A 24,258-nucleotide genomic window follows, 5' to 3' on the forward strand; every position below is an offset into this window, starting at 1 on the left:
TATTGATCGCCATTTGCTTTGAGTACACTTATATTGTTGTAAAATTGCATTGAAAATTTAAAAAAGTGTTAGGTGTGCCCTTCGGTACGGGAAGCTAATCCAGCCAATAAACACTCTCATTCAGTTTACGTGAAAATTAGTTTTTAAAATATATTGTCAATCAAATGTTTTAAGAAATGCGGACAAAGATTGCAATTCCTGAGATAAATTCAAATCAACCAATTTTTGCATTCACACAGTTCCTACAAATCTGACAGCACTTCTGATAAATCAGTATAATTCGATATCCTAGCACCCCTCGTTCGGTTTTATACCAGTTCGCGCGCTACGCCGCGCTGTGCTGCTGTCATTCATCGCCACGCACACCAAAACACGAACACTCTTTGCATCATCCATCGCACGCATAGCACCGTTATCCGCGAATGGTGTGGTGGTACCTGTCCTGTCATTCAACCAGAATCTTATTACACATCTCGCTCGCACCGCCGCTTATCAGTCGCTATGCGCAATGGCCGCACGAACGAGAAGGCAACAAAATCCAACTGCTTTTGCCTGTGCTGTGTGTCAAATCAGAAAGAACGCTCGCTAGCACTCGCCTATAGTCGTACGACGAACCATTCTTCGTGGTGTTGTGCCTGTGCTGTGCTGTGCTCTGTGCTGAAGAAGGAAAAAAGCGAAAATCGATGATTTCGTTGCTCGCGTCGTCGTCGTCTTCGAGTTGAAATCTCTGTACTGTATCGCACACTCTGTGGGTAACAACCATCATCACCACACACGGGGAACACGTCGTCGTCGTCGCGGTGTCATTCATTCCGTTTGTCCGTTCTTGCTGATAGTTTAGATATTTGCAGGGTTCCAGTGACGCGATCCGGATTGTTATCGGCTGTCGGTCATTGGGAATTCGGGTCCGCGAAGTGGTGTTTTCAAGTGCGAAATCGAAAATTTACGCTGAAAAACCGATTGAATTCGGGTGAAATCTAATTGGAAAATTTTGTGGTGGCTGCTGCCTTGGCAGCAGCAGCAGCAGCAGTGGAGAATGAATGAGTGTGTGTGAGTGTGAAAAAATGTGAATCATTTTCGCACTGGAGAAGAAGCTCGAAGAAGAAGGTGCTCCCGTTCGGTCGCTAATGAAGTTTTTCCGTGGGGCTCCGTGGATGTACGGCGGTCCGTTCCGTGCCGTTCGCTAATCGTCGTGGGTCACAATAGAGCAGAAATTGGTTGGAAAATTAACTTCTGTTTTCTTAAAGTGCTTTGTCGGAACGATTCTGTGAGTGTGTTACAAAATGACGGCTAAATTGCTGCGCTGATTTTTTTTTTCGCTCTGTTCCGGGCTGTTCCGGAGGAAGTGGAGTTAAGTGAAAAGATCCTGTTTCTGTGCGATCCGGGGAAAGATGGGTATGTGAAAAAATAGCTCAGCACGGAACGAAACACGGTAGGCAGTAGGGTGTTTACTACGGCTGTCAAACTCAGCTCCCGGTGAGGAAGGAGCCATCCGACGACGACGAAGTCGACGTCGTGGGGCAATCGGAAGCGCTCCCTACCGGATAGGGAAAACATACGTGGAGCATTTTTGTGTGGAGTTTCCGTTTGTGGCCTAAGCGAAAATCGTAGTGATATATAGAAAAGAGTGTCCCAGGGAGGAAGTCCAGCAGAATGGCGGACATTACGAGGCCGCCCTTTTGCGACATCAAACGACCGGAGGAAGTGGTCAAAATGACGATGACGGACAATCTGAAGTTTGCGGTTCTGATCGGGCTCATCGAGGTCGGCCAGGTTTCGAACCGGGAGGTGGTCAACACCGTACTGCATCTGGTAAGTCTCCTCAAAATTGCACCCTCATCTTGGTTATTGGTCCGTAAAATTTCTTATCTCTTATCGAATTGTTTCGAAATGCAAGTGTGAAGTACCTGTTTGCCGTCCGGCGACGAGGTGTGTTATCATTACCATTACGATAGAACACGCAGACAGGCAGACAGACAGAGAGGTCTGTCGGTCGGTGGAACCGAGAAAGGTGCCAATTGGAATGGTGCCGCTAATTGATTCACCTGCACGACTGAACGCCATCGAGCGACGAGCTGGAATTCCAATAATTATGTAACAATTCGGACACGGCTCTACTATAGGAAAGGTCAATTCCAACTGGAACTTAGAGACCGTAATAGAAAATGCCTAATTGACTGTACGGCAGAGCAGCTTGCGTCAGCTGGCAGCCCTTCTATTATCTAACTTGATGGAAATTCTCAATCCCAAGGGAAACCTGGGGGGTGGTGAACGAACGAGCCGAAAAAGCAGGACAAGTTGTCAAACACAGATGTCGAATATGGGCTAGGCTTGGCCGGGCTGGGCTGGGTGACAACTTTGCTAAAGGGGGAAACACAACCGGAATCCGGACCGAACGGTACGGAGGAAGAAGAAGAAGAAGGTTTGAGTGAGCTAGTTTCGTGTTTGTTCGCTTCGCGATGATCGGAATTGTCTCGGTCTCCAGGGAGATTAGCCGCCCCCGTCTTCACTTCCCTGCCCTGTTGCCTTCCGGCTAGTAGGAACTACCACACCGTTGCTGTTTGTCTTTTGCTGTTCTGTTTGTTGTCAACAGTGTATAAAGTTGTGCATGAAGGACGTGTGCTGCCTGCTTGTTGCACAAAATGAAACTTCTCCGATTCCGAGTACCTTACCTTGGTATGTGCAGTGCTTTGAGGTTCGACTTTTTCAGAGGCACATGTTTCTAACAGAGCAAAAAAAGTAATTTAAATAATTGCTTTTGTCCTGCTGGATAGATTGGATGGATATTTTGAACGGTTGATGTCTCTCGGATCCCTATTTAGGTTTTTGTGGATGTCCCTGAAGGTGTTGCATTGGAATTGAGATGAAAGTACGATGAAATTGGGCTAGATTTCAAATCAAAAATAGCTTGCAAAAACTCGAAAGGCATAGATTGGTTCAGTAAGCAGAACAAAGATTGTAATCAAGCTGGATTTTACAATTTCAGGTGCTTCTACTAATACTTCTGGAGTCCCGCAAGGCAGTAAATTGCTCCCTCTGTTCCAAGCTGGTAAAGAACAGTTGATTCTCCTTCCCAGCAAATTTACAATTAATAATCATTTTAACTGGAATATAAATAACAACCCCTAGTGGGGGATCAACGTTCGGGAGTGATCTTGACATCGATAAGACTCACAAGGAAATTGGCGATGCTGATATGATCAGTCAAATCCCAGGCTTAAACAGTCTGGTCTTACCACAAATCAAGCAAAACCACACAAGAGGAAACATAATAAATTTGTTCAGGCGAATTTTCAGCATGCAATGGGAGCAACTGGATGTAGCACTGATCCAGGAGCCATGGACCTATAAAGGTAGGATACAAGGAATTGCTACAAATTCGTGTAATTCAATTTATGCCGAAGGCCTAGAGCTGCCATTTTAGTTAGCGAAAGCATAAAAAATACAATTACAGAATTGATTACAAAAGATCTCACAGCAATAATGATGGAGATTGTAGCGACCCACGGCAAGACTGATATTTGCATATTTTCCAGCAGACGTGGGAGAAGTACCTCCAACAGAAGTTGGAACTTTGGTTTCTTATTGCAAGAAACAAAACAAACCATTTGTAATTGGATGTGATGCAAACGTTCACCACTCAGCGTGGGCCAGCACAGATATCAATAACGGAGGCGAACTCCTTTTAGATTTTAACCAATATCAAACTAGGTTCAGTATAATTTGAAATTGAAGATTGGAGTCAAGGGCTTGAAAGATTGCTCAAGAATATGTATAGAAGGACTACTTAAAACAACTTTTAAACCTGATCCAACAAGCTGATCACAAAAGCTGTCCTGCAAAGAAATGTCCCCTTGAATAGACATGTACCTTGGTGGAGCAAAGCCTTAGAGAAATTTCGGAGGTAACCCTCGAAGTTATTTAACCGGGCTAGACGAACGCAACACCGGGAGAAGTATAAACAAACTCTCACTGCCTATAATAAAAAAATACGAAGATCAAAGAGGATTCACCGGAAGCACACATGTGAAAATATTAAAAATACTTGAGCGGCTGCCAAATTGCCAAGCAGAAAGTTCTCACTTTGAAAAAAGAGGACGGTTCTGGCTCTTTTTCTAACTCTACTGGCAACGTTCCGTTGCTGAACTGGATACTGGGACGCAACGACATTGCTATCTCGAAAGCTCTCGGAAGCGTGAAATTGGGGAAGCTCAATTCAACTCTTTGAACGTTTCTAATTTTCGTGATTACATGCATCGTATAGAAGATAATGTAAGAGCGCGTCCAAAGTCATTCTGGACCTACGTTAAGGACCGACCAGCAGTGGAATGCGCTACTGGGGATTAGATGCCCACAACGCCGCAGGAATCAGTGAATATGTTCTCGTCTTTCTTTTGTCTGAAACGTACCTGAGCAGTATTCCGCATTATGATGTGAACGTGTTCCGAATGAATTTCTCGCCACACGAAGTCCTACTGAAGTTGCAATCTATCGATGGATCAAAAGGACCCGGCCCGTCCCGATGAATTACTTCCTCTCTTTGCAAAACAGTGTGCCAATGATCTCGCTTACCCTGTAAGCATACAGTTCAACCGTTCTGTCAGCGAGAGGCACTTCCCAACTATTTAAAAATCCGCTTCTATCACACCGATTTATAAATCTGGTTCGTTCAACGAAGTAGAGAACTACAGTGGGACCTCCATTCTTAGCTGTCTGCCAAAGGAAAGTATGGTGCATGATTCGTTCTACCAATCTGTCCAGTCCATAATTTCTGCAGATACATTGCGACAAAGTCAGAGCCGCGAACAACCCTCTACCAGGGTAGTCAGCTTAAATGGCCCACGGTTACCCGACATCCGTGAACTCCGAGAGTATGTGATAGTATTTGATCCTAGTTCGCCGATCTGCGCTTCCGCCGAAATGTGGGTGAAATCAATTGACGATACGGGCCGTAGTTATGGGTGGTCGGACGACGTAAAGTTACACTGTGCACGATTAAATTTGGGTGGTTGTGCGAAGCTGTGGTTGGAAAGATGTTTAGTAACGATACGAGACTGGGATAGTTTCAAAGAGGAAATAGTGAAAGGTTTTCCTACCAAGAAAAACCCAGTGTATTACCACAATTTGATGTCGGCTCGGAAGTGGAAACCCACTCAAGTGGTCGAAGAGTACGTATACGAGATGGCTGCTATGGGACGCAAGGGTGGTTTCACAGAGGATGTAATCGTAACCTACATCGTGAGTGGATTGAAAGCATTCCTGCAGAAATCCGGGTTGGCGGTAGGCAGAGTAGAAACCGTCCAACAGCTTTTGGAGCAATTACGCTGGCTGGACAATGTAGAAGCCGTATCCCCGTCGCCCAGTCGTAGTGGAGGAGCAAGTGAAAATACTACCGGGAACAGTGGAAAAAAGTCGAAGCGTGGTGAGGAAGAACTTAACTGCTATCAATGTCACGAAGCAGGACACGTTGCGAGAAAATGTCCTAAAGTAAAATGCTTCAGGTGTTCAAAAGAAGGATATGTCAAACGTGATTGTAAGGTGTTCTTGGGTGCGCGACCCGAAATAAAGAAGGAGCCGAAGGTAACCAGCGGAACGAGCTTGATGAGAGTGATCGATTAGAAAAGTTTGTTCCGGAAGACGGTTAAACTGGCAGGTGGAAAATTTGTGGCCCATGTTGATTCAGGTGCCGATCGATCAACAATCTGGTTATGGTGAAAAGAAAGGGCGAAGTTAAATTTGAATGGGACGATGCAAATCGTTGTGACGCAGACAATGACAGGCCATCCGAAGAAGAACCGAAAGTTGCCACCATCTACAAAATAGATTGGTCGGATGGTTATGACATAGATCAGAAGATGGTAAATAGCGAAGGAAGCCCGGAGAGTTCCCAGAAATTGCTGGAAGTGATACACAATTACTGTGACTGTTTCGCTTTGAACTTGAAGCAGATGGGAAGAGCTAAGTTCACTGAAATGAAGATTCAGTTAACTGATAGCAAGCCAGTGTATGTAAAACCTAGGAGGATGGAGTACGCCCCGGAATCTGCCCTGGCGGAGATCACAAATGAATTTTTGGAGGCCGGTATCATTCAGGAAACAGAGTCACCTTTCAACAGCCGAGTGGTATTAGTTCCGAAAAAGAATAAACAATTTCGGATGGCCGTCGATTACCGTATGCTAAACGCCAAGACGGTCAAGGATCGGTTTCCAATGCCGGATATGGAAACGTGCTTGAATAAGCTGGCTGGAGCGCAAGTGTTTATCTCCGTGGATTTGTATAGTGGATACTACCAAATTCCACTCGATGAAGACAGTCAGAATTTCACCGCATTCTCGACAACGGAAGGTAATTATCGATTCTTGCGAATGCCTTTCGGGTTAGCCAACGGATGCGCTGTTTTCCAACGAGCGGTAAATAAGATGGTCGAGCGAGCACGCAGGCGAGGCGTAATAGTGGTGGCTTACATTGATGATCTTGTGGTAGCTGGAAAAGAAGAATCGGAGGAGCTCGGCAAGTTTGTAGTTCTACTGGACGTGATTCGTGAAGAGGGATTTACAATCAATCTCAGAAAAAGTTGCTTTTTCATGCGCAAAGTGGAGTTTTTGGGATTCGAGGTCGCGAGCGATGGAATCAAACCAGGTGAAGCAAAAACGCTAGCAGTAAAGGAATTTTCCGTACCGGCGACGGTTCATGAGGTACGGCAATTCTTAGGGTTAGCAGGATTTTTTCGCCGTTTCGTGAGAAACTTCAGCCTGACAGCATCACCATTGTTCCAGCTGCTGAAGAAGGATGCTGTGTCCAGCTGGGAAGAGCCTCAAGCTAAAGCGTTCGACCAGATAAAAAGAGTGCTAACTACGCGACCGGTGTTGACGTTGTATGATCCGGCGGCAGATCTTGAGCTTCATACCGATGCGTCGAGCCGTGGATTGGCGGGAATACTGCTTATGAAAACGGATGCAGGATGGAAGCCGCTAGGATTTTTCAGTCGGAAGAACAGTGAAATTGCAGCAAAATACCATAGCTACGAACTGGAAGTACTGGCTATCGTGGCAAGTGTGGAAAGATTCAGGATGTATTTACTGGGGCGGTTTTTCGTTATTCGCACCGATCGTTCTGCTGTTCGCGGTGCCTATCGGAAACGGGAAATGGATCACCGCGTGGCGAGATATTTTTTGAAGCTGCAGGAGTACGATTTTGAATTACAACATCGAAGCGGGAGTAGTATGAAACATGCAGATGCCTTGAGCCGGAACCCGATGGAAGATCCCGAGGAGCTGGAAACGGAGAATATGCTGGCAATAGAGATTAACAACACGGACCTCCTGGTTTCACTACAGCGTCAGGACCCAAAATTAACCGAGATCATTGACCAGGTGGATAAGGATCCGCGGACGGACGAAGACCGTCAAGCGCAACAGAGCTACGTGCTAGAAAATTAGACGGCGTAAAGTGTTGGGTGATTCCTGCTAAAATACGTTGGCGGGTGGTAAAAAGCTTTCATGACGATCGCGGCCATTTTGGTGAAGAAAAAGTGCTTCAAATGATGAAAGAACAATTCTGGTTCCCCAAGATGAGAAAATACATTCGGGCATACATTGCGGCTTGCCCAAAGTGCGCGTTTCATAAAGGGAAGGTTGGACGTGAGGAGGGGTTTCTACATCCCATTCCCAAGACTCCGATACCGTTCCATACGGTTCATTTGGATCATTTAGGACCATTTTTGCGTTCATCTAAAGGCAACGAGCACCTGCTGGTTTGCATTTGTGGTTTCACGAAATTTATTTTAATAAAGGCGGTTAAATCGACACAAACGGGTCCAGTCTTGAACATGATGGATAAAATTGCGAGCATTTTTGGCCTACCAGCTACTTTGGAGAGGTAAACACGGAGATCAATAGAAACCGGATAAGAATTGTGAACGATAGGCAAGCTGCGGAGCTTACAAATGCTTATAAGGTGCTTTCCCGTATCCTGCTCTGTAGACTGTGGCCGTCAGCGGAGTGCTTCGTCGGCGAGTACCAAGCTGGTTTTCGTAAGCGTCGGTCCACGATGGATTAAATGTTTACCCTGCGACAGTTACTAAACAAGTTTCGGGTGTACAACTTGCAGACTCATCATCTGTATGTGGACTTTCAGGCGGCGTATGATTCCGTCAAACGAAATGAGATGTTGCAGATAATGCTAGAGCATGGTTTTCCGACGAAACTAATTACGCTGATTCGTGCGAGTGCGATGATGGATGGGATAGCTGTATCATGCGTCAGAATAGCGGGTGTGACCTCAATCAAGGGGATTGACTCTAACCTGCTGTGGCCTGACATGTGATAACGATGTAAACTGCAAAATGAAACGACGAATTGCAGGTGCGAATCGGGCTTTCTACGGATTACGTAGCCAGCTGAGTCCCGTAGTTTGCAAATTCGCACAAAACTAGCGCTCTACAGAACACTAATCCTCCTGGCGGCCCTGTACGGACATGAATCATGGACGCTAAAGGATCTGCCGCTTTTACACGATGGACAAGGTCTTACCTGACTGGCTGTAGTTTATGTGCTCAGATTGGTACAGAAGAATCTGAATTATTTCGTAATACGTCGAGAGTTCAACAAGGAAGCAACTTAGGACATTTGCTTTTCACACTGTGCAACAACGAGCTCTCTATACTGCTACGACCTACATGTCGCTTAGTTTATGCTAATTTGTTTACAAATTTGTTAACAATTAGTGCAACGCAATCACATTTCACCGCAAAGTGAACCCGGTTACCACCGAATACTCCATTTTGGAGCACGCATTGCGACGAGTTGATTACATTTGTGACCCTAGGAGTCAATCTTGATTGTGCACTCACCTTGCGGTTAGATCTCGAGGAAACTATCTTAAGGGCTAATATGCAACTCGGATTCATCTTCAAAATTGCTAATGGATCCGCATTGCCTGCGTTCACTGTACTGTGCTACGCTCACTGCTGGAATCCTGCTCTATAGTATTGTGTCCATTTCAAGCAAACGGGATGGTGGCAGCTAAGTTCAACGCTGCCTATGATTGTTCGATTTTAGAACATCCATCGATGCTTTCAAGAGACGACTCTCCCAGAGTCGTAAATTTTATTGCTGTAATTGTACTAATAGACTTAAAGCCCATGTTGCGTCGAATGATTTTGACATAGGACTATGTCTTTCGGGAAGGTAGCTGGTATAGGGGATCATTCCAAAAAATCGAAAAATGAAAGATTTTGAGCACTAATAGCTTAGCGGTTGGTCCAGATCGATTTTAAACATTTTTGTGCCAATTGATCGGAAAATCTTCTACGCATCAACCCCAGTAAAGAAACGTATTGATTTCAAAGAGCAGCATGCGATACCGTTGAACGCGATCAGCCGCGGCAGATAATGCACGAGTACGGTTTTCCGGACAAACTGCCGCGGCTGATCAAAGCTACTCTGGAACGAGTGATGTGCTACGTGCGCGTTTCGGGGACACTCTTACGGCAAGGGGATGGACTGTCCTGTATGTTATTCAATATCACCATTGAAGGTGTGACCCGGCGAGCGGGCATCGAAACGAGAGGAAAGATCTTCAGCAAAAGTAGCCAACTCCTAGCCTTTGCAGACGACCTCGACATCATTACTAGAAACCGTGGGACGGCGGAGGCAATCTACGCCAGACTAAAAACGGACGCTGGGAGGATAGGGTTACAAATTAATACGTCGAAAACCAGATATATGGTAGGAAGAGGCTCCCGAGAAAATAACGTTTGCCTCCCACGGACAGTGACTATTGACGGCGATGAACTGGAAGTGGTTGATGAGTTCGTATATTTGGGATTTCTGGTCACCGCCGACAATAAAATACGAGTAAGGAGATCCAACGACGCATTCAAGCTGGAAATCGAGCCTATTTTTCCCTTCGCAAGACGTTTCGATTTAGGAGCATACACCGCCGCACAAGACAGACGATGTACAAAACGCTAATCCGACCGGTAGTCCTCTACGGACTTGAGACAGTAACTTTACTTACGGAAGACATATGTGCACTTGCCTTTTTTGAACGAAAGGTGTTGCGGACTATTTTTGGCGGAGTACAGACGGAAAGCGGAGAGTGGCGGAGACGTATGAATCACGAGCTACAGACACTGCTTGGAACGATTCCCATCGTACACCTGGCGAAAGTTGGAAGACTACCGTGGGCCGGCCACATCGCAAGGATGCCGGACGACTGTGTAGTGAAATCCGTTCTCTTCAAGAACCCCACCGGCACCAGTAATAGAGGGTCTCAACGTGCACGATGGCTCGACTAGGTTGAACCCGACTTGCGTGTGTCGAGACGCGCAACGAATTGGCGTCGAGTAGCACAGGACCGAGTACAATGGAGAGGAATTGTTGATACGGCAAGAGCCACCCCAACTCTCGGCTGAATAAGTAAGTAAGTAAGCAAGGTTTGGATTGATCTGAGAACACTGGTATATGTGCACAGCGAAGTATCTTCGCAATATTGGAGGCAATTCTAACGTTAAAAGGATTAGACCTCACAATTGTCCTATGGAACGTATTGGTCTATCTTGAGACCTACTTAATTCGTCCAGAACAGAGTGTGGTCGGAATTGAAAAGAAATCGGAGGCAACGTAAAAGTTTGATAGGCAACTCTAAAGGAAGGTGGAATTATCCTAATGACTTTCTTCGCATGGTTCGTGGCGAATCGTACACGTACCTGGGTTTCAGGCAGGTGTGAACTGTGTCTCTAAGTCTTTCCTCAACGTGGGGAATAAGCACTGAATACATTTGCCAGTCCCCAGTTGTTCTACAGTTTTGGAGTAGCAAACTGCGTTGCAAAATTGACCAAACTTGTGCTTTTAGTCTTTGACCTTGAAAAACGGTCAGGCATTAATATTAATATTTTTTATTCTCCGAAAACCCACCCTGAGAATCGCGGCTAACACGCTGACAGACGAACAACGTCACACTCAGTACCTTGCAAGTCGTAAGGGCCTGCATAGTGTCGTCGTCCTGAAAGTAAAAACAAGTTTGATTAAAACTTCTCGGTCGATGGTTACTACAGGAGACGGAGGAAGAGGCACAATTTCCCTCCATTCCCAAAAAATTTTCATTACTTTCCCCTACCGTCCCTCCAGCAATTGTAGAGCCAGCTTTGCAGAAATCAACCGTGCAATTGTCAGTCAGTTCCTGAGTTAAGAAGACAGATATATTCTAGATGACAATGCTGTGTCCAGAACTTTTTTAAAAAGATCCTTTTTTGTCCAGATCGACCGAGCCTAAACTGACATTCTGGCAACCGCTCGTCGTAGGTAAAATTTCGCGACTGGCATAGCGGTTAAAAAATTCAAAATAACGGGAGGCAACTAAAATTTTGGATTTTTTTTCTCAAGCTGCCAAAAAAAGACAAAGATACATGTAGAAGATCTGATTTACCGAAATTAAAGATACATTTGGATTCTCATGGATAATGTTGATGTGTTGTGGGAGTTTTGTCTCTTGTTTTAACCCTTTATAAGGCAGTGGCAACTATATTGCCACCAACAAATTTTTTTTATTTTACTTCTATAATTATATTGATGTCATTATAGACGCAAAACAAATATTTTTCGTTAGTGGCAAAATAATTGCCACGGCCTTATAAAGGGTTAAACGTATTTTTGAAGTGAATCGTTGCAACTTTTAAATTGTGATTATATTTAAATGTTGTTTATATAAAGATCTACCCTATAAAATTAGTGAAAAACTTTTTTTATTTTGGGTGGTTTTAACCCAAAGGGTCATTCACCACCGTAGTGAAAAACTGATAACGTGATATCGGCGGTGTTTTTGGACGCAAGCGGTGTGCAGTGAACTGACCAAAAAGGTGGATGCGCTGATTAGGGCACTAGGCAAATTTGGACTGAATGCTGAAAATGCCGCTAAAAAGCAATGTGATATGTTGGAACTTACTCTGCTTTCGCGCATTAAATCCTGTGTGGAAAATGCTATCGCGACTGAAATGGCTAACATAGTAGATTCCTTGACTGCTGAAAACTCTAATTCTACTTCTGGTGAAATCTATACCAGCGTATCTAGCTCTGTAAGTGCAAAAGTGACAAGCAATAATAAACGCAAAGTATTTGATGTGGCCGCAGAGGAAGGTGGTATTTTGAGATCAGGAAAAAGACCTAGAATGACTACTGTTAAAAACTCAAATTCCGAAAACCTGAAGAAGGGAAATATGTCGGATACTTGTGACACGCCACTGAGTTCAATTAAATCACCTAAGGCTAGAAATGACGTCGTAAGCAGAATCGAGAAAACAGTTTTACTCAAACCAAAGAATTCCCAGCTGCTAGAGTTAACGAAAAAAGATATTAATGCGAACCTAGACCCGGTGAAGTATGAGGTGAAAAACGTCCAATATAGAAAAAATGGTATGCGGATCTACAATACTTGCCCAAAAATGGTTGGATGCTTCTAAAAAGGTGTTGAGTGAAAATTATGTAGCTGAGATCCTAAAACCATTGCTGCCAAGGATAAAGATTTTAGGGGTCCCCAACGATGTTATAAATGATGAAATCACTGATAAAATCAAAATACAAAACACGCTTCCAGAGACGGCCAGCTTAAATCTAGTAAGAGTGCAGGACAACGCTAAGAATAACACCAAAGCCGTAATTATTGAAACTGATGCCTGGACTTTTAATCAGCTAATGAAATTTAAGCTCGTTAATATTGGCTGGGAACGGCATAAAATTTTTGAATATGTTGACGTTATGAGATGCTTTCAATGCTCACAATATGGCCACAAAGCGGTGAATTGTAGCAATGCTGTGTGCTGTCCGAAATGTGCTGAAGGACATCCTGTTGGCCAATGTAAAGCAGAAACGGAGAGCTGTATAAACTGTCACACTCTAAATGAGCAGCAGAAACTACCCCTTGGCGACCAGTTAGACTTTAATCATGCATGTTGGAGTACAAAATGCTCACTGTATCTAAAATACCTGAAGAAATCGAAGGTTAAAATAGATTACACCATATAGCAATTAGTGAAAACTTCACCTTGGAGTGATGCTTGCCTCGGACCAGTAGCCCAGTACGACGAAGATCGCCAACCACTCAAGGCTTCGTTGACACAATCGAATCTAGCAGTCGAGATACTTTCCGCAGTTCCGGCGACCTCCGTTCCTTTAACTTGTGACAACGTGGGATTATCTGTTCTGTCAGGTAATTATACAATGGGTATATGTCCCACCGAAGCGACCGTAGATGCTACACACATTCAAAGTAATATTCATCCACATGAACCACCCTGAAATGCATTGTAGATCAGCTGGTAGATCAGCTGTAAGAGGAAAGTGCGTAATGGACACAACAGCACCCATCACGGCTTCATCAGAAGAATTCGGCACAGATGTTAACACAACAGAGGCTGTATCGATTGTACTAAAAAGATGTGCGGACTCTATTGCAATTCTGTTGACTATAATTTTTAACGCATCGTTAGCCCAGGCAATGTTCCCCGAGAATTGGAAGCAATCTGTAATGTTTCCCGTACATAAAAAAGGAGACAGACGTGACATCACTAACTACCGTGGGATCACCTCGTTGTGTGCCGGATCCAAACTTTTAGAAATTTTAGTAGGAGACGTACTTTTTGCCGCAGTCAAATCATACATATCGCCTGCTCAGCATGGATTCTTCAAAGGGAGATCAATAGAAACAAATCTTGTTGAATTCTCATCGCTCTGTATCAATGCTATTGAAGATGGATACCAGATAGATACAATTTACACTGACCTTAAAGCAGCTTTCGACCGTGTTGATCATCAACTACTGTTGGCTAAAATCAATCGCTTGGGTGCCTCGTCACACTTCGTAGGTTGGTTGAAATCCTACTTAGTTAACCGCAAATTAAATATCCAACTTGGTTCATGTCAGTCGTACTGCTTTACAAACAAATCTGGAGTACCCCAAGGGAGTAACCTGGGGCCATTACTATTCTCAATCTTCTTTAATGATGTCTGTTTGCTAATACCGGATGCTTGTAGACTTGCGTATGCTGATGATCTGAAGATTTTTACTATCGTGAAACCAATTGCAGAATGCAGCGAATTACAACGGCTAGTGAAATTGTTTGAGGATTGGTGCGGCTGGAATCAACTGGAAATTAGTGTACAGAAATGTTGTATAATACGCGCAAAAAATCGACTATTGATTGGGTTTATGAAATCGGCGGATGCCCTCTCCATAGAGTTAAAGTGGTGAAAGACCTTGGAGTTTTGCTAGATTCACAGTTCTCGTTCAGAGATCATTACTCGAGTATCATTGCCAAAGCCAACAGAAATTTAGGTTTTATATCCAGAGCTGCCAGTGATTTCCGAGATCCCTATTGCCTGCGATCATATTTTATGCCCTTGTTCGCTCGGTTTTAGAAACGACTTCAGTAGTTTGGAGTCCTTACACACTGGGTAACTAGGATTGCAGCTGTCCAAAAACGTTTTATAAAGTTCGCTTTGAGGCTGCTTCCATGGAGTAATCCGACACACCTACCGCCGTACGAAGATCGCTGTCGTCTGATTGGAATGGAAAACTTACAGCATCGTCGAGACTCAGCCAGGGCCATATTTGCAGCTAAACTAATGCTCGGAAATGTTAATTCTCCGCAACTTCTAGAGAAGATCAATTTTAATGTGCCATCCGTATTCCTGAGATCTAGAGAACTTTTGAGGTTGAACTTCAGACGAACGGACTACGGAAAAAATGACCCGGTTTATGCTATTTGCAGTGAAGTTAACAAAGTGTACCATACATTCGACTTTTCTCAATCTGCTGCTACTTTTAAGAAAAGACTGAAGAACTCAAATCTGTCCACTAGGTAGTATATATTTGTAATTAGTTGTAAGAGTTATTCATGTAGACAAAATAGTCAGATGGATTAATAAACAAATAATAATAATAATAATAATAATTATCCATTGTTGAACAAAATTAGTGTACATTTGAAAACGGCCCGTAATCGGCTGTTCGGCGAAGCTTTCGGTTGACGTCGAAATAGGAGCGTTGTACGGCCGTCATGTCAACTTTGCGAATGCATCTCTTGATTCTACCAATCAACTGTTTGCAATTCGTAGCTCTCCAGTTAGTTTTGTACACCAAGGAACTCAAAATCCCGACGAAGTCTTCGATTGGGTGCACTGCGTCAGATTTTTCGGGTCGTGGTTTTTGGGTAAAAATGGGATCGAATGAATATTCAGGAACGATTGTGTTGTTTTGACGTAATGCGATGATGCTCTATCCGGCCAAAACACGTATTATCCATCTGCATGATGTTTTTGTAGAAACGGGATCAAAATTTTCTTCAAACATTCGTCTGGTGCATCTTAATTGATAGCCAAACCAGAGGGCTTGTTGTTGAAGAAACGAGAAAGAGAACGATGTTCTTCTGCGTCCATAATTTTGGCTGGTCTTCCACTACCTTGCTTGCGAATAGTTGTTGGGCATCTTAGGATCTTAGGTAAACAGTCGAAGCCGCAACATATTTGCTTTTTAAATGTTGTACCGTATACTTTTTACCGAGATTTCTGTTGCAGTTCGTAGAAGTGTACAATGCGCTCCCGAAATGCTTCTTGTTTCGACGCCATTTTTAGCAAAACCGGGCAAGCATAAACAAAACAAAAAATCAGAGGGGTTGTGTACAAGACACGACCGCATATATAGGTGACGCAGGACTACGTAAGTTTCTTTGTAGTGATAGTAGCATGTATTCATGCTTGTAATCATTCGATTCTTCATGTATACATGCTATATGCAACATATATACATGCTACATGCGTTGTATGTAACATTTATCAAAGTAGTAACATTGCATACGTTCAATTCTCAAAAAAATTGTGCATTTGAAAACAATTTAACAAAATCAAGAACACAAACTATTGCTTTCCTGCTACTTTACTGAAATTAAAGATTGTTTTTATTACCCATGGTTCCCCACGTGGAAGGGATTTTACCAATTCAATCCTATTTCATCAACAGCACATCTTTTCAATACACTTCTAATGAAACGGTAAGCATGCGTATTCACGGGAAACTAGCAGTCATTGACTTTTCGTCGGAAAGCCCAATTTCGGAAGCAGCTTTTCAGCCCAAAAGCGGGATTGTGTTTATAAAAATTTATATACTGCATTCTTTTTGCCAATCTGAACACAGCGAATATATTTTCATAAACCGAATTTTTGTTTCAAACAAAAAAACTGCTTTTGAAATTGGCAGAATTGATGATGACTAATTTCACCTTCATATAGAGTCATATAACCGAACACTACAGCTGTAGCACATTTTTCCAACACAGATATCAAATTCACCTAGGTTTAATCGTCTCGCAGTAAAGAATTTGCGATCTGTTGGGACAATGAACTTGTGTCATTTTTTCTGGCACACTTCCCTAACACAGACATCAAATTGGACTAGGTTTAATCGCGTTCGTAAGAAATCTGTTGGCACGAGGGGGCTTTGTTACTCTTTCTGGCGTACTTCCCAAGCAAGGACATCAAAATGATCTAAGTTTAACCGCGGTGTTAAGAAGTCTTGTTGAAATGAGGAAACTTGGTCACTTGTTTTGGCTTACTTCCCAAGCACAGATATCAAATTGGTATAGGTTTAGATCATCGCAAAGAATCTTCCAACCAATCACGAAGCGAGAATTCTGGTAAAACATAGGTTCATTATTTTCAATTTTCCAATAGTTCAACATCAAGAATCCATACTTTTCTTCATTTGGGTTAATTCTTAGAAGATTTTCCGATCGATTGGTGTAAGAATATTAAAAATCGATAGGAAAACCGCTTAGCGCTCAAAACCTTTCATTTTTCGTGACGCTCGCATTTTTCGACATTTTGGAATGACACCCTATCTCAAAACATGCCGTAAGACGTAGTCCTACGTCAAAATATTAACAAAAAGAGGAAAGAGAGAGCTAACACATACATACTCTCATTTCTCTCTGAGCTCGTTTGTTGTTAAGCATAAGGGCCGCGAAAAAATTCCAAAATTTTAGTTGCCACCCGTTTATTAGTTTATTGCCACCCGTTTATTAGTGGTTTATTAGTTTACACACAAAATTTCATGAAACTCTGCAACCGATGTTAGACCTGTTTTTTTTCTTTGAGAGATAGCCACCATAGAGGACCCTATATCTATGGTGGTATGCAAAACGTCGGAGACAAAGAATGAAACACAAACGTGCGTGATCCTAAATTACCTAAATGTGCAGAAGCATCGAGCAACGTGATAAAAAAGATGGAGTAAGAAAATATAGACGCCGTTGTATGACATTGAAAAAAATATTTTATTAGAATCACTATTTCTATTTGTGCCGTTTCCATATGCAGTATTTCAAGTTTTCAAAAGCGTTTCAAAGTTTCAAATTTTCCGAATCTTCTCTCCGACCACGACCGGATTGTTGCGTCTAATTTCGGCCGCCCCGAGCTGCCGATAGTCGAACGAGCATCCATGCTTATCGCTGTATCGATGCGCCGCGCAGAAAAGTCCTCCACAACGGCACTCGCAGCCCATCAGTCCAACTTTCTTGCGGCAAGTAAGACATCGGAGCTTCGGCTGCTTCTCCTTTTGATGGCCACTACCCTTACCGTCATCGTTCCCATCATCACTGGCACCGCTTGTGGCGTCCGACTGATCAGCACTGCTTTCTCGGCCAGTAACGGCATCGATTTTATTCCTATTTAACGAACTAGTAGGAAACACTCTCCGTTGCTGGACTGCGACTTTTGGTGGTGCTTTTGTCGCTGCGAGCGATGATGAGGAGGATGATGTTGATTCCGCTGCAGCGACGGCGACGGCGGTGGTTTTTCTTGCCGGTGAATTCTTATAACATACCGAACATAATCCGTCCTGGGTGGGATTACCGTAAAATCCACAACCTGATTTGCACATCGGCCGTTCCGCTGTATCCATTCTGTTTCTAAATGGACAACCTGTTGTTTCTTCCAATTGTTTAATGTAGCCCAAAATTTGTCTCACCAGTGAGAAGTTTGCTAATGTCACAAAAATAGGATTTTATTGAAAAAATCTAAGGCTTCGAACTCAAACTAGGAAGAACACTGTAAAAATTCACTGGTCGTTAGTTGGTAAACCTTTTCAAACTGATAATGGAGTTTTTCTGACCGAAGAATAAATCTCTTCCTCATTTCTCTTTTCCAGGTATGTTTAAACTTATAGGTAAAGCATTTTGTGAACTAGGTATACATTACTGTATTTGATGGGTAGTTTTTTCAGCATTGACGTTTTGTTTTTGTGGATCATAAGCCTTTTAAAATTAGGTCAGATTTTATAATATTGCCAACGTTTCGCCCCTTTTTAGACTTCTTCAGGGATTGAATTATGTCTGTTGTTTGTCAAACTTGTTCTGGTTTTACCGGACTGATTGCCGATATAAATTTTACAGTCAACAAAGCATATCTTTTTTTTTACTTCTAAAAACTGCCACTTTTGGCAACACTGCCAGGTCCACTGTGCGCTGCCTAGCGCACCAAAAAACTATCGGTCCGGAAGGCCGCCCTACAAAGCACCCTCTCCGGGGGTAGATTGAATTAGAATTGATTCAAGCGTGACGGTAATCTGATTGCGATAATGTTCATCCTGGTCGTTCTTCTTTTGTTGCTTTCCTATTTGCCCTGGTCAAATTTTACGCCTATGACCTGTTCACGTTTCATCCGCTTTCTCCGCTTACTGGACTTCGGGGTGGTTCAATGACGCAGTTCCGCCCCGTCACAAACAGTATCAGGGCGGTGACCCGGCAACGTCAGCAAGCAAGCAAGCAACGCCGGTCTGGGGTCTGCTATCTCTAAGCCCCGTATATCCTACTACAGTAAACTACTACAACGTACTAATAAACTCTAACGGCTCCATCCGACCGCCCATTCAGCAATTCAATCTTACCGATCGGTCTAATCCCGGAAGGTGCCATTGACGTCCACATCGAACGTCGTCAGCCTTTGGACAGCTAGACGAACGAATTTTAATTACACAGCTACATTGTTCGGTGATCCGTACCAAATCGATTGCCTTGTGTCACAGAGCTTTTTTTGCATCTCACATGAACATGACATTCCTCCGTCAGGACAGGGAAATATTTATTTTACCAAATGCAAACCATTCCCGCCGTAGCGCGGCGGGAATGAAAAATCCCTTTAGATTACGGCGGAGACGAATTGTTGTAATTAAAATTAATCTCTGTACTAAATGACGCGGATGATGGAAACCCTTCCCGGATTCGCTGGGTTGCCCTAATCCACGCTCTTAATCTTGCTCAGTTTTTATCATTCGGCGGAAGCGGAAGACAAATCGCGCCGTCCCTTAAGACAAAGCAAAGGCAGGCAGGCAGGGACAAACCTTCACCTTTATCGCTGTCGTCGTCGTCGTCGCAACAACCAACAATGGCGGCGAAAGGAGGGCAGTTTCGTGTTACGTAACCTCATAAACTCACACACAGATATGGAGGAAAGAAAGAAAAAAGAATCATTCGTGTCCGTTCCGTCCGTTCGTCCGCCCGGAATAGTCGCGTACATCCCCGTTGATCGGGGAGTTACCCGCTTAGGGGGACGTGGCATAAAGTGGCAAATGTTGGAAGCTTACACATTCCTACCAAAACAGCGCAGCGTGGCTAGCAGTATTGGTAGCGACTACGTGATTGTACTGCTTTTGCCGGTTTATGGTCTGATTGGGTCCCAGCTTAGTGGAAATTTGATTTTGGGATTTTTCGTTCATTCCTACGATAAGATTAAAATCTACTCTAAATAGTACAGATTTGATAGAAATTGGCCAGTTAATTTAGCTGATTTCGGTCGGGTTCTTCTACGCCGCAAACCACCAAAGAAAAACAAATCAAAACAATGAAAAGATTTGCGTTTTTAGCACCATTCCGGTAATTAGAAGAACAGCAAACACTTAATTGGAATTTGGAAGTGATTCATCTGTCTACAGTGTCAGCCTCGGATATAGTTCAAACAAGATATCGGTTTCAATTGGAGGAGATAAGCATTCAGCGGAGGGTAGAGGGTGCAAATGAATATCGCATTATCTTCAGTATACACCAGAATCTCTAGAGTGGAGCTAATAAAATGTACTTATTTTTCCACAAAATCTCCAGATGTGGAAAAAATTACACGTTCATTGATTGTGACGTCCGTCGAAAAATATGCACGGCGGGAAAGTAAAGCCTTTGACAGGAACGTCTTCGAAGACTTAACCCTTCTTTACCGACAGACTTTGCAGTGCACTGTTCCAATGCAGGACAATAATGCAATTTATAGTTTACTTGCGTAAGTGTTGCTACGCTTGCAACTAAAGAAATGAAAATTTAATAGAACTGCCGCGTTTATGGTTTTTCGGAATGAATTTTGTTGCCATATTTTCATTTGCTAGTGTGTGACTTCGATTATATTCAAAAGGGGGAGGTGTCCCGCACCACCATAGAAAAAAATCCTGCATCCAAAAACCTTCATATGCCAAATTTGGTACCATTTGCTTAATTAGTACTCGAGGTATGCAGAAGTTTGTGCATGATTTGTGTGGGAAGAGGAAGGGGTCTCGAACCATCATAAAAATCGTCTCCGACCCCAAACAGCCCTGCATACAAATTTTCGCGCCGATCGGTTCAGTAGTTTCCGGTGTATAGATAGATAGTCAAATACAAGTACAAAAAAAAAAACACCCGGTAGTGGTACAAAAACTTGTCGGAGTGACGTCGGCAACAGACTGCTTGTTTCTACCGTACTAACCGACTAGATAACAGACTTCTCAGCGGCAGAAACAAAGAGCAGTCATACACAAATAATATCGTCGCCTGGAGGTGTGTGGTGCATGTGTGCAATGATAGAATTAGGGGAAGCTAATCTTCCCAAGGAATCAAATGGAACCAGAAAAACATACCTAATTCCATTAAATTTTTGAAACCAAGGGGAAGTAAGAAAGCGTGGACCTCCCGTACCGAACGCTTCCCATATAAAGAATGATTCATTTATAGCAATGGTTGGAGAATTCGCGCAAAAATGTGCTTTTGAACCGTAGAACATCCCCCATGAACACATGCACTATTCGGCTGCCTCGCCGATGATGCATCCTTCGGTTTTGAATCTCATCACGAACATAACCTCATTGTGAACATCAGAATTCGTTCAAAAATTGAATATTGAAAATTGAGTGTGCTCGATTTTGGCGGGTTTAGAATACCCTGGGACACCGGAAAGTATTCAAAATAGTATCACCATGAAAAGAGATTAGCTTAAAGTAGTGTTAGTAACTGTAGAAGCAGCAGAAGGTGTTATTTCGCACTTTTGTGTTGCACACGATATTCGTATATTATTCAGCAATGCTATGAAGCGTGAATGTATGTGACTCATTAGTTATAGGCGAATTGAACCATTCGCATCTCTGTTTTTCTCATGATAAAACAGTTTGCCGATGCTCGGCATATATAAGGTACCCCGGGGCAAGTGGGGCCTAAAAATGCATAGTTTGGGTTTATTCCACTGTGTTATCTATACCTATGATTATTTCAAAATTATTTCAGCACAGAAACTCTTCAGTGGTATCACTTCGAAGGATTAATTACGGAAAAGGCCTATCAGTTTACATGAAATGAATCTGGAGCAAAATTTTCAAAATTATGGCGATAGGTTCCACTTGCCCCATTGCTACTCATAAGAGATAGATACGCTATAATAACCACAACACTTCATTGTTCTAATTCCAGTTGCAGATTTGCTTAATTATATCAAATTTGCCTTTCCAAATTCAATTAATACGGTTTAGGTGTAACCAAAATCTGACCAAACTGTTTGTTCCCTCATAAGCTGTGCTAATGGGCTTCTTTTTTGGGGCCCCTTGGTTTAGTCCTTTTCGGTTTTATTTGGTTTTATTTTAAAGCTTTACAAATATACACATTATGTAATTGAACTGAAAATGTTCGATAGTACATCTAAAAAATGTATTAAGACGAAGTTTTGTGCTGAAACACCACATTTTTAATAGGTCCCACTTGCCCCGGGTGCTTTGATTGAAGTGCCGACCTTATTTTGACCCATTTTTTTAAAGCCGTTTGTCAAATTAAACAACTAGTTTTCGGGTGTAATTTGTTACTGCACTCATTATGTTTACCTACTGTCAGAGAAACATTCACTTTTACGTAAAGCCTGTGGCCAAAATATCATTTATAGAAAGGTGCGTCAAACTTACAACGCAAATTGAAAATAGCGCTCAAATTTAAAGTCCAATTTTGATGTTTGGAATGCCTGTTATAAATAATCTATAATTTTAATACATGCGTTTGAGTTGTATTTTTCAGGGTATGAAATGGGGAAGGCAACTAGGAAGAAGCGCCCAACATAGCTCTAGCCATCCCAAGCCCCTACCTAGCGCCTCCACGTGGCCATACCTGGAAATACTTCAATTTGTATAATTGAGTAGCCAAGCTAGGAGGTGCGGGGTCGTGCAGTTTTCAGTTCCTAACCTTACAAATGTAGTTTTAGGCAACCATTAAACCACACGACTTTAATTTCAAGTATTATATGATTTATACTAATTTTTTGGTAAACTAATCTATTTTCAGAGAGCGAAATAAGGCGCTATATCCTTGGCCAATTGCAGCCTGGCTTCTGGTCTAAATGCCATTAGTTCATCCCTGAGGGTCCGGAGTATCACTTAACCCTTATTAGCAAAGATACTCCCAACGACTGTAAATAAATCATTATCTATGTATATGGGAAGCGTTTGGTACGGGAGGTCCACGCTTTCTTCCTTCCCTTGATTTCAAGGAGTTTGATGGAATTAGGTATTTTTTCTAGTTCCACTTGATTCCTTGGAATTCTCTCTGCGGTACATGCTGCGCAGTAGGCCTGGCCGTTGACAAGAAAAATGATTGATTCAAGTAACCGTCATTTTCCAGGATGCCTTCCAGAATTGGCTGCGTTAGTGTGAGATTAGATTAGATTAGATTAGATGCGTTTGAGTTGTATTTTTCATTTCTAGAAAGGTTCGGTTGGAGAAAAAGAAGTTGAAGAGAGTTATGAGCTCTGTTCCCACTTACCCCGGGGTACCTTAAATTACGTTGCAAGTTGCAACCAAAGTGTCAAATTAAGTCCAGCCAGTTTCTATGCCCAATCTTGAAATAAGGTCCAAAATAAAATCAGGTCCTAAATATGCATGTAAAGAATAGGTCCCAAGCCAAGTGCAAAATTTGATCCAAAAATGTTCTAAATCTGGTACACGCCAGGTCCTAAATCAGGTTCTAATCCTAGTCCTAAATCAACTCCCATAATGAAATCAGAATCAAGTCCTAAATTAGGTGCAAAATGTATCCCAATTTGAGTTCCAAATTTGGTCGAAAAATGTTCCAAATTAGGCCCCTCATCAAATCCCAAATCAGGTTCCCACATCCAGTCTTATGTCAAGTCCCAAAATTGGACCGAAATCAGATTGTAACCTAAGTCCCAAATTAAGTCCAACCATTGTCCCAAATTAGGAACAAAAACGTTTAAAATCAGGTTCCAACCTCGTAAATCGAGATCTAATCCCGGTCAAAATTTAGTCCCAATATAAATCCTTAATCAGGTTAATCAGGCTTAATCTGATTCCGCGTCAAGTCCCAAGATTAGACCTGAATTAAGTCCCAAATTTGGATAAAAAATGTTCCAAATCAGGTCGTTTATCATGTCCCAAATCAGGATCCCAGTCTTATGTCAAATCCCAAAATTGGGCATAAATTAAATAAAACCTCATAAAAATAAAATAAGTCCCAAAATAAGTAATAAGTCAGGTTAGCCAAATTAGGTACAAAATATGTCCCATAGCGAGCCTCAGTTCAAGTTCCAAATTAGGTACGAAATATGTTCCAAATCAAATCTCAAATTTGGTCTAAAATAGTCCGATTTAGGTCCTACATCCCAGTTCCAAAGCAGGTTTCAAACCCAATCTTATAACAAGTCGCAAACCTAAGTAATAATTCTAAGTCGCTTGGTTTTATTTGCATTTTATGAAGGTTTTATTGCGGTGTTAATCATTACCTCTGGTTTTAGCATGGTATTGCGCAATACCATGCTGATACTTGCCAAAAACTACTTATAGTTCGCTATAAAACTATAATAAAACTGTTAATAAAGCAAGCTTATTGTTGTTGCTTATATCCCCTTTCGACAAAACTGAACCTTGACGTGGTGTAGGGATTCTTAACTAGTCTTCTTAACTAGTAAATGAACAGCGGTC

General features: G+C 42.6%; 1 protein-coding gene across 4 annotated transcripts in view; it reads left to right on the forward strand.

Annotated features, from left to right (window-relative positions):
• Window positions 1-621: 621 nt before the first annotated feature.
• LOC128732471 (neurobeachin) overlaps window positions 622-24,258 on the forward strand; it is a 306,950-nt gene continuing 283,313 nt past the window's right edge. For all 4 annotated transcript variants that reach the window (XM_053825722.1, XM_053825724.1, XM_053825723.1 and 1 more), the window contains exon 1: window positions 622-1,812. In XM_053825722.1, coding sequence (XP_053681697.1) covers window positions 1,654-1,812 — 159 coding nt within the window. In that variant the 5' untranslated portion in view covers window positions 622-1,653. The remainder of the gene's footprint in view (window positions 1,813-24,258) is intronic.

The sequence above is a fragment of the Sabethes cyaneus genome, chromosome 1 (assembly GCF_943734655.1).
Source record: "Sabethes cyaneus chromosome 1, idSabCyanKW18_F2, whole genome shotgun sequence".
Lineage (NCBI taxonomy): Eukaryota > Metazoa > Arthropoda > Insecta > Diptera > Culicidae > Sabethes > Sabethes cyaneus.